The sequence below is a fragment of the Equus quagga genome, chromosome 13 (assembly GCF_021613505.1).
Source record: "Equus quagga isolate Etosha38 chromosome 13, UCLA_HA_Equagga_1.0, whole genome shotgun sequence".
In the NCBI taxonomy this organism is placed as follows: Eukaryota; Metazoa; Chordata; class Mammalia; order Perissodactyla; family Equidae; genus Equus; species Equus quagga.
In genome coordinates, this window is record NC_060279.1 from 2,038,981 (window position 1) to 2,050,429 (window position 11,449).

At 49.1% G+C, this 11,449-nt stretch overlaps 1 protein-coding gene across 1 annotated transcript in view; it reads left to right on the plus strand.

Moving 5' to 3' along the window:
• MFSD4A (major facilitator superfamily domain containing 4A) overlaps positions 1 to 9,793 on the plus strand; it is a 30,862-nt gene extending 21,069 nt beyond the window's left edge. Inside the window, exons 7-10 of the mRNA XM_046682572.1 lie at positions 3,242 to 3,389; positions 6,703 to 6,773; positions 8,007 to 8,127; positions 9,280 to 9,793. Coding sequence (XP_046538528.1) covers positions 3,242 to 3,389; positions 6,703 to 6,773; positions 8,007 to 8,127; positions 9,280 to 9,335 — 396 coding nt within the window. The 3' untranslated portion in view covers positions 9,336 to 9,793. The remainder of the gene's footprint in view (positions 1 to 3,241; positions 3,390 to 6,702; positions 6,774 to 8,006; positions 8,128 to 9,279) is intronic.
• The last annotated feature ends 1,656 nt before the right edge of the window (positions 9,794 to 11,449 follow it).

The following is an 11,449-nucleotide window of genomic DNA, read 5'->3' on the forward strand; positions in this document are numbered from 1 at the left end:
AATTCATTTTATCCTTAGCCAACTTGACCATGCACTAAACTCTTTTCTCAGAGTTTTCTTTTTTTAAGATTTTATTTTTCCTTTTTCTCCCCAAAGGCCCCTGGTAAATAGTTGTGTATTTCTAGTTGTGGGTCCTTCTAGTTGTGGCATGTGGGACGCCGCCTCAGCGTGGCCTGATGAGCGGTGCCAGGTCTATGCCCAGGATCCGAACTGGCAAAACCCTGGGCTGCTGAAGCGGAGCACGCAAACTTAACCACTCAGCCATGGGGCTGGCCCCTCTAGAGTTTTTAACAAACAAAAATATCTTTCTTCTACCTTCTTTATTGAAAACATACATCTTACTTTCCTTGAATACAAAGATGTTTCCTTATTTTTAGTAGCCTTAATCACATTTGTTAATTAGAATTTTTAATCCTTAGAAACCTTAATTTTTGGTGAAAACTAAGAAGTAAGCAATTATGAACTGTCTCTTACATTAGCATTCTCTGGCTTGGCAGATTTAAAAATACTTTTTATAATTTCTAGAAACATGCTACTTCATAGTACAATCTTTTAAATAAAACACAAGATATGTTTACTAATAGACCCAAACACTTTTTAGTTTCTCTGTAATAAGACAAAAGTAGGTAAACTTAGACATGTTTAGCAATTATGTTTCATTATTTTATCTTATTTGGAAATGGTCTAGATACTCAATGAATTTTCTTTTATTTAATTTAGCCTAGCAAAACTTCAAAGTTTCAAGTTACCAAAGAGATTTTGGAATTTATTTTAAATACACCTGCCATAAACTATAATTATTGCTAAAAGTTTTATCTATAAACTCTTATCTCACATCTAAATCATTTGCTCCCAACAATTATGTTTAGATTATTCACAAAAACTTCATGAGACATTAGACAGAATTAGCTTATCATTTTAAGTTATTTTTGTTGACAAATTTTGTAACAGAGATAACATAAGCTTATTTGCCTAATAAAGGCTGCATGTCCACATCATATCTGATGTTGATAATTCTAAAGATATGCTTATTTCAATCAAACCAACAAACTTAAGTGAGCTTTCATTTACAAAAGATTAATTTATATCTTGTTAGCTTGAAAACCATTTGGGTTAGTTTCTATTACATTTAGGAATAATTTATTATAAGCGCTTACTTTAAGCCAAACAGAGTTCTTTTAGAAATTATACCATCCAGAGGTAAAATGTCACACACATATAACATACATATAGACACACACACTTTAAGACAATTAAACAGAGTTCTTTTAGAAATTATACCATCCAGAGGTAAAATGTCACACATATATAACATGCATATAGACACACACACACAGACTCCACAGCTCTTGTTTCAAAACTTTAGGACAATGTGCTACACCTTTAAAAACTTTAGGACAATGTGCTACACCTTTAAAAATCTGCACAAAGCATTTAACAAAGGCCGTCTTTCTAAGTGTACTGTTTAACCTTAGACCAGTTTACCTTGGCGGGAGGAGCTTTTATTATCTTTTTTATTAGCACCTGATATTAGCCTCTAATTTTTATCTCACACTGTGTGAGCTCAGGCAGCCCTACTGACTTCCCCTTGTGTGTTTAATTAACACCGTCTGAAGGGCAGGTCTGTATGCTGCCTTAGGAGCAGGCAGGGGAAACGTCCCCCAGTGAGACACAGGGTCTGTGCCCACAATGCAATCTGTAATACAATCAGGAGAAAAAGAGTACAGTCACTTCACATAAAGCCCGCAAATGTCTCAGTTTTCCTACAAAACTTCATCTGAACTCCATCAAGTCTTATACTCTGATCTTAGCTCCTATTAGGACTTCATCCACAAGTCTCGGGCTTCTAGTGCTGGCTGGGGACATGTTCCCAGCCAGACACAGCATCCACTTTCAAAGGAAAGCCGCTCAGGGAAAGTTGATAAAACCTCTTTGCATGATATTAGTTCAAACATTCCAAGCTTTATAGTCCTATCAACCTTTATACCTTTATGTCTTCTGTTGTTTTTTTCAGTCTAATTGCAGCCTGACTCAGGGTCCCACCGATAGGTTTTGGTACAACAGCTGTGGGGTTCCTGCATCAGGGAGTCCTGGTGAATTCTCTTCTCCACCTCGTTATTTTACCCATTTTTGTTTAAAAGGCTTGAGTCCCTATGGTCCACCCAAGGAACTCTCTACTCTATAATTTTATCTCGTTTTCTCTAGAAGCAGATGTACTCACCCAGGAGATTTTTACCTCAAAGTGGGGGGTTTCTATAGAAGACCCTTATCTCCTGAGACGTTAAGACAAGCTGACACACAAATTCCAGGACGGTATTTGCAGCTTCACACTCTAAGCCCTTCCCTGCTGTCAGCTCACCCAGCCTTCAAGCAGCTAGGAAGACTAGGAAGCTGGGAATCGGAGAGATCCCTGCTTCAAAGCCCCAGAGCCCACGAGAAACAACGGCCTTGTACCTACACCTGGATTTTCTGCCTCCCAATCTGTGCTGCCTGGGTTTCTTCCTAGATGCGTTTTGCACGGAGATTATTCAATACTGACATTTTTAAAGAATTTAGAAAAAGGGTTACTTTAACAAAGATAGCCCAGGTGACGGAGACCCTTACTGAACTGGAAAGATTTCTGGCCTCACAGCCAGTCACAGGGGTTTCGGACCGTACAGGTTAGCATCTGCCCGAGGGCATCTGAACCGAACCTGGGAGGCTGGTTGCCGAGCCGCCGACCCGCTCCCTGGGAGGTCTGCAAGGATTCCCAGACGGTGGGGACCCTGCAGCCATCCCCGCCCCTCTCCGGCTACCCTACGCTCCCTCTGTGAACACAGGCCTTTTGGGGAAAGAGAGGCAGCTCCTCTTCACGAGGAGTGGACGACTCATACGGCGCCGGCCCGCGGGGCAGAGAGAGCCGATGCCTCGGACGGAGCCCCCCGCTGACAGATGAGACCCCGGGGCCAGGCGGGCGTCCCTCATCAAACGCTCCTTAAGCGTGTGGGGCCGTTTGCGGAGAGGTCTGGGTGGGCTGGCCTCCCGGCGCCTTCCCGGATCCTCGGGGCTTCCTCGGTGGGCGCCGGACCAGGGAAGGTGCAATTCCCCCGTTTCCCACAGGGCGGTGCCCTGGTTACGTGGCGCTGCGCCCGGGGCCGGAGGAGATGCTCTCCAAGTCGGACAGTGGCTCCTGGTTTTTCCTTTTCTCAGTGGGTGTCCAGCTTTTCCCAATTTCTAGTGGCCTCCATCTCTGCTGTGACAGGTCGGTGTGATGGTGACGTTCCTGGTGCTGCTTGTGTTCTCCTACAACGTCATGTTCCTGTTCCTGGGCACGGCCAGCCTGGGCCTGTTCCTCAGCAGCTCCTTCCCCAGCATGCTGGCCTACACTGAGGACATCCTGCAGTACAGAGGTGAGCGGGCAGGGTAAGAGCGCAGAGGCCTTTCCTCGGGCTGGGCGCCCCTTCCCCCACACCCCGTTGTCTGTGGTCTTCCAGCCAGATCAGCCTGCCTCCTTGCAGAAATGATGCTCCCCTCCCACTCTGGTGGGAGCAGGTTCACAACGGGGGTCGTTCTGACCGCGAAGCTCCCCACTCAACATGACACCTGCATCATGTGATTTCAGGCCACGGGGATGCAGTAAGCTGCGCGCCGTTGTTTGTTTCCCGTGGTAGTGTCTGCTCACCCACAGCTGGCATGCTGTACCACGGGTGTGCTGGGATTCTGGGTTCCAAGGAGAACACTGTCCCGGGAGAAGTCCCGGCAGAGGCAGGGGTGTGAGACCTTAGTAAGGGTGCCTCCGCGCTTTGTTGCTCTTGTGGATGTTGTTTGGGGTGTGGAGGACAGGGACAGTGACTCTACGCCTGATTTGGGGAGTGACACAGCCTCTTTGATGTCAAAAACCTCTAATTCTCTTGACCAATCTCCTCCCCTTTCTGTAGCCTGCCAAGGACATATAGCAAAGATGCATTTTTTAACCAGTTAAAAATAATTATGTTTTGAACATTTAACATTACCCTTAGAAGTAACTAGAGAAGCCCTCGAGTGTTGGAAAACCAGCATTAAAGTTGAGTGAGTTCTTTGGAGGAGGAGTGGGGGAACTTGGGGCCGAGGGGAGCAGCCCGCACTCAGTTATCCACAGGAACGGAGACGGAGACCCCGAGCCTGGAAAGCCAAGGATGTCCCCATGCCTCAAGCCGGTAAATGAAGTGATGAAACAATGTTGGTATCACCCGTCACACAGTGTATCCCACGGAGGTTAAGTGATCAACAAATGTTAGGGTTTAATAATAATAATCACGTTATATCGGTTGATTCCGCTTGCAAATAGTGACTCAAATCCGTCCTCTTCATCTCATTTCTCACTGTCCCTGACTTAGTTCAAGGGTTTATCGTCACTTACCCACTTGTAATATTTAACGGCGCCCAGCTTTTCCCAATTTCTAATCACTTCCGTCCGGCCTTGGCAGGTCTGGGCTGGTGTCCTTGCCTTCAGATTTGCCTCCATCAGTGGTCCTCCACCCTGGGTCCACGTTAATATCCCCTGGAGCACTTGTAGCAGCACCCAAGCCTGGGCTTCCTCTCCACACAGTCTGATGGTATGGGTCCAGAGCAGCTGGGTGATCCTAGCGTGTAGCCAGGGGACCACTGACTGATTCGTCCTCCGCCTGATGCAGAGGGTCCTTTCAAACCCGGAGCGGATCACAGTCTTCCTATCTTCCTGCGGAGCTCTTCCTTCCTCCGGGCTTCTCCCCACCACTGCCCCTCAGAGCCTGCCTTCTAGCCACGTGGAGTTATTTTCTCTTCCCTGATGGCACAGACACCGTCTCGCACCTCCACACTGTGGCACATGGTGAACCCTCTGTTTGAAATGCCCCTTCTACTCTGTCCCACCCCTTTATCTCCTGCCCTCCCCCCACCCCCTCTGGGAAGCCTCCCTGATCTCTGCTGGAAGGGTGTGCCTCCTCCTTTGTACCTGCCTCTCGTGTCTGACCCACCTCAAGGCTTTCGTCCCTACATTATTCACATCCTCTCCTCGACACCATGCTCCCATGGGCATCAGCAGGGGACAAGGGCAGGAGCATTGGCTTTGAGGTCATCAGCAGACCTGAATGTCAGTCCTGCCTCACCATTTCTGGCTTTGTCACCTTGTGCAATTCAACTCTTCGAGCCTCTTTTCTCGCCTGTAAAATAGGCTTGCAAATACCTACCTTTTAGGATTGTCTGTGCATTAGAGAAAATGTAATTGATTTAGCAGCTTAACTGGCTCACAGGTGCCCAGCATCTGTGTCAACTTTGATCATCCATCGGACTCCCTGCAGTGTCTGGCACAGTGCCTGACGCACAAAGGTCCTGAAAGGGTTTTGAATGAACGAGCGGGATTGACAATGGGTGCTGCTGGAACTCAGAGAAGGGAGTGGCCAGTGTTGAATCTAGAGATGGCTTCCTGGAGGAGATGGGGTGGGAGCTGGCCCAGGATTTGGAAAAGCAGAAGGAAAGAGGAAAGGCATTCCGGGGAGGGGTGTGGCAGGGCAGAGCCAAGGCCCAGGATGGGTCTAAATGTGAGCGAGATTAAAAGAAGCACTGAAAGCCGCAGGCGGATGATGATGATCTGTCTTATTTGAAAACACTGTCTACCGCACGTTGGCCACTGCGCTCATAATCAGCAGTGGTAGATGCCGCTGAACTGACATTCCTGGTGCAGTCCTCTCTTGGTGGGGAGGCCGCCTGGTACACAGACAGTGGGGTATGTGACGGCGGGGCGCTGAGGGGGCACAGAGGCAGAGCAAGGAATGCAGGGTTAGGGCCGGGGGAGAAGACGACTGAAGGGAATCTAAGCCAGGACTTCAAAGATGAACGGGAGCTTGCCAGACAAGGAGTAGGAGCAGGAATGTTCTGGAGGGAGTGAGCACATATGGCAGACCCGGCGGTGAGCGTGAGGACGCCGGTGACACTGAAGGTAGTCCTGCTGGCCGAGGGCAGGTCAGCAGGGAGCGTGAGAGCTCTCAGCAGGGATGGGGATGAAGGCCTGCGAACCACATCAGGGAGTTTGGACTTTATCCTGAAGGCAGCAGCGAAGGGTCGAAGTGGAGCGCTGGCCCGGGCTCGAGGTGGACTCTGCCAGCACTGTGCACTTACACGGGTTGCTTCGGAGTTACCACACAGCCACCCTGTGAAGGTGGTGTCATCATGCCCATTTGACAGCAGGAAACCAAGAGAAGGGAAGAACCTGCCTAATGTCACATGGCTAGTAGGCTACCTGCACAGCTGGGCTTGGGACCCAAGTCTGACTCTGAAGCTTGGGCTCTGAAGGTGTGTGCCATGTCGCCAGATTCATCAGAGGTGTGGCTGGTCAGGCAACACCAGGGCAGTGAAGACACTGGTCTGCCTAGGGCAGAGCGCTGGCCTGAGGAGACCAGGAAATCTTTCTGGAAAGGAAGCTGGTGGTCAGATTGCGAAGAGCCCTGAATACCAGTCTGAGCAACTTGGAATTTACCCTGAAGACAATCGTGAGCAACTGAAGGTTTCAGAACAAGGAAGGAACATAATGACACAGGACCCAAGCATTCCTGAAGCAAAGATAAGGGCTAAAGTCTGAGAAATCTTAGGAATCCAAAGTAGTCCCCTTAGGCAGCCTTGCCATTTTCCAGAAACAACCTGGATTACGCTAGCTGACTTCTGTCTTTTAACTTGCTTTTACTAATCCAAATCCTCTCTTTCGGTTAGGCTGTGCGACCACGGTGCTGGTGATAGGGGCAGGAATTGGTGAGATGGCCCTCCAGATGCTTGTTGGCTCGGTACGTGGGAAACTCTGGGCGGGGGAGCAGTTGGGGACCACTCCTCCAGGCCGGTGAGAAGGTGCTGAACCCAGCTGGCCCTTCCCCGAGCATCCACACAGCAAGGGCCCCCTCCGTCGGTGTTACCTGTTTCTGGTTCTGCGCCAGCCTTGAAAGCTGAGCCTCTGAATTTGGGACCTGGAGATGGGAAGGGCTGCAGGGTATAGTCCAAAGCAAACAGCAGCCATGTCTGGGAGCAGGGCCAGAGGGCCCCGTGGGACAGCTCTTCAGCTCTCAGAGCCTGGGGTGGGCTGGAGCTGCAGTCACAGCTCTTTTTCCATCCTTTCTCACCTCCCACTCTCTACTCCACTTCTCCCAGCCTTTGGCCACCCTGCAAGGGGCCAGCTTGCCTGCCCAACTCCTCCCCTGATCAAGGGCCAACTCTCCCAGTCCTCTTCAAACATAGCCACGTTTTATTTGTTTACCAGGAAAAAAACCATATCCGTTTTTTACTGAAAACTACAATATACATATTGTTATTCCCCTTTTTACAAAGGAGGATACTGAAGCTCAGATAAATTAAGCAACCTGCCCTCGGTCCATCACCCTTCTAGTAACTGACAGAGATGCCGTTCCAACCTGAGTCTCTCAGTCCCCAGAATGCCCCTAATCACTACTCTGCTTTCCTCTTCTTGCCCTGCCCTCTGGCCCTGCTCCCCCGCATCTCACAGTAGCCTCTGCGTGGAGGTGACATCATGGCCAGGGTGTGCTTCAGGGTCATCTCGTTCAGGGGGCGCGGGCACAGGGGAGAGCGGCGCTGATGGTTAAAGTGGGGTGATGGGTCTGTGGGCGTTCCATAGGCTACTCTGGCATATGTTTAAATTTTCCATAGTAAAAGGCTGAAAATATATAAAGATATCCTCTGCAAAGCTCTGGTCAGGCCTTGTGGGCATAGAAACACCTAGCATGACTGGAGTTTTAATGATTTAGAGATTTTCAGAAGGTCCCAGACACAGAGCTGAAAGGGACTCCAGGGGTCACCAGGTTCAGCCCCTGCCTTAGAGCAGGATTTCTGCCTCCTCCAGAAACATAGCCTTGAAAGGAGGGCAGGACGTGCCTCCTCCACATGTTTCTATCTATTGGTGTGACGGGCCTGAACTTGACTGGCAGACCTGCCGAGCCCAGCAGGCTGCTTCCTCCACTCCTCCTCCGTGTGCGGTTCGATGGCCTGTCTCCGTGTTTTCCCTTTGGCAGGTCTTCCAGGCTCGGGGCAGCTATAGTTTCCTGGTCTGCGGCGTGATCTTTGGTTGCTTGGCTTTTACCTTCTATATCTTGCTCCTGTTTTTCCACAGGATGCACCCTGGACTCTCATCAGGTGAGGAAAGAATCTGTTTCTACACAAGAGGAGGAAAACAGGCGGGGGGAGTTGGGCGATGCTATGGATCTTAGCACGCCACAAATGCTGTTCAGTTCCAAGTAAAATGCAAGGAAATGTTTATTTTCCTGCAGCTTCCCTTTCCCCTCTTCCTGCTTTGCCAGGCAATTGTCTGCGTTGGGCTCTCAGCACAGGAGGGAATGGGATAGGCTGACTCATGGTTTCTCCATGAGCAGAGGGGCAGGGACTGTGAACTGGGCTTCCTGCATCCCAGCGCGCCACGGGACCGTGGGCCAAGAATCTCTTTCCAGCCTGTGCCGGGCCCTGAAAGGCAGGGGCTGCCTCCTTGGCTAGAACGCGGCCAAGCAGCCTAATTGGCCATCTCTTTGCAGTTCGGGATTCGACTCTAGTCCAGATCTTTTTCAAAAAGAAGTCCTTCAGGCCGAGTGGTGAAGAAAAGCTCCTTCAGGGTAGAGACGCTTCCTAAGAATAGTCTCCTTCCTAGAGACCCCAGGCAGGGGGAGTCCCAAAGCTGTTTTCATAACCCTGAGCCCTCCCCTGCCCTTCCGCCCAGAGCGCTCACAGCCCCGGCAAGTGCATCAGCTGTGCAGAGAGCCAGTCCTTGAGAGGAGGTGCCAGGCAGGGCCCTCATCCTCTCCATAGAAAGCGAAAGAATCACAGGAAGCCTGAAGAGACGGGCTCCACCGTCCTGTCTCTCACAGGTGGACATAGGTCCCCTTTAAATGCTCAGTTTAAGGGTCCGGAAGAGCAGCAGGGGCCCCGGGTCAGCCCTGACTGCAGCCTCACTTCTGAGACGGCCGGAACCAGTCGTCCAGCCCGGCGCTCAGCACAGAGCCTTCGTTTAGGCCACAAGTTCAAGAAATATTTTCTGCATATCAAATGAGCAACCCTTAATGAGTTCCTTGTTCATGGGGCACAAAAAGAAGTACATATTTCCCAAGCCCTAGCCGCTAGGCTCGACGAGCCGCCTTCACCAACAGGGTGCCGGAACTAGCAGGTCTGGCTCTGCACTTGGCTCCCTGATGAGCAGAGGTGGCAGGGAAACGGAGAGCCTGGTGAGCTCTCAGAACGGGTGATGGCTGCCACTAATCGGAGCTGCTGAAGCCTGCGGCCTGTTTTTTTCTTTTGTAGTTCCTACCCGGGACAAATCACTTGGAATGGAAAACTTGGAGTGCTACCAGAGGTAAAACTGGGCGAAGGAGGCAGGCAAGGACTTCCAGCCTCCTGAGCACCAGCACACAGTGTTTAAGGAAGCTGGAGGTGGCAGTGGAGGCAATCTCTCAACACCTGGTTCACATCTTCTCCACTAACACTTGGTTGGGTAGAAGAAATTAAATTGAATTCTGGTATGTGGGTCCTCCCCGGGCAAATCATTAGCGGTTTTCCTGGCTACTCAAGTGAACTTCTTCTTCCCTGGTTCAGACTTTTGGTAAGAGCCGTCCAGGATGCCCAGATGGGAAGGAAGAAGACAGCCATATGCTTCGCTCATTGGCCGCCTCCTGCATGGACCACATCCTGAGTTTGAAGATCACTCTTAGCTGAAATTTGAAAAAATAGGTTGAAATTGTAAAGCCTGATGATCCTTGCTGTATGTAGATATATTTTAAATGAATCAAACCCCCAGTTATTCCCTGGCATGCTCAAAGGATTTGTGTGCTTTCTACTTATTAATAGTCCAAAGTCCCTCAGATTCCTGCTGCTGATTCCAGTAGTTCATCTGGAATCTAAAGCATCAAAAGGAGAAATTGAGGGGCCAGCCCCGTGGCCGAGTGGTTAAGTTCTTGCGCTCGGTTTCAGTGGCCTGGGGTTTGCCAGTTCGGATCCTGGGCGCGGGCCCTACGCACCACTCATCACGCCATGCTGTGGTGGCATCCCACACAGAAGAACTAGAATGACCTACAACTAGGATATACAGCTACGTGCTGGGGCTTTGGGAGAAAAAAACAAAAAAAGAGGAAGATTGGCAACAGATGTTAGCTCAGGGCTGATCTTCCTCAGCCAAAAAAAAAAGCATACCTTAAAAAAAACAGAACGGAAAAGTTGAATTTTGCTATCTTTGAGATATCTTGAGACCTTTCAGTGGTATGCTGGGCTAACTTCTACCAGCTTGTAAAAACTGACTTAAATTTTCATTTTGACAGCCGGTATGTAAAGCGCAGCCAATATTAAAAATTACATTACAGAAATTTAAATTACATTAAAACAAAGGTAATACTCGAACTCATCACTTCCTAGCTGTCTTCCATCTGCACTCTCGAGCTTGTGTCTGCTGCACCCACAGGGTGGAGATACTGTCTGGAGGTGTGCGTCTGCACCTCTCTCCAGCTCTGCTCTCAGTGATAACGTATGGGGAGCTTGAGACCAGCCACGGTGGGGGTATTTACATCACAGAAATTGGCAGAAGCTACAAGCCATGGCTTTGTTTTCCCCTTGGAGAGCCAGCTGCTGAACGCTGACCAGCACACCACTGCTAATAATCAATGATAATCGGTCCATAAGTTGCCTGGAAGAATGGGATGGATGTTCTATTTCTCTTTCCTGATATTAACTTATAAAAAGTGTAGAAACAGCACTAAGAATTTCTCAGAAATATCTAATTTAAACTTTACATCTTCTTTAGAGAAAAAAACTGTCAAGTTTTTTTAGCATGTGAAGTACCTTGACATAGCACGCCAAGGCACATAAGAAGCAAGTGGATCCTAGTTCTCAGTAACCCGGCCACCAAGGGGCGTGGTTCCCATGCCCGACACTGGGGGTTTATCCTGGCACGGAAGCCGGCTCCCGCTGCCAGCAACGCAAGCAGCAGTGCGAACCTGGTTCGAGCACTGGCCTCACCTTCCAGCTGTGTGGCCCTGAGGCTCTTCCAGCCTCGCTTTTTTATCTGTAAAGTGACATTTCTAAAAGAGCCTTACCCTACCTCAAAGAAGTTCTGAAAGAATTAAAGTGAATTTGTGTAAAGCAATTATTATATGCCTGACACAGAAATTGCCTAATAAATGTTAGACATTTTTATTTTTAAAACCTCCTCATAAGCAGCTTAGAAACTGTTCATGTGTTTGGTACATATTCATTGTCAGTCAAACAGATCCAAATTCTTTTGAAAGCTGGTGGTCTAGAGATAGAGTTTCAGCTATGTCTGTAAATACGTCAAAGTATGACATGGCAGCCAACCTTAAACGGGCAATCTACTCTAGTCACTGACCTGGGCAAAAGAAAACAGCTGTATTTTTCTTGTGGTTTTTGCAAGAAAACACCCTTTTTATACAGATTTAGAAAGAAGAATCAATGCCTATATCTAAAG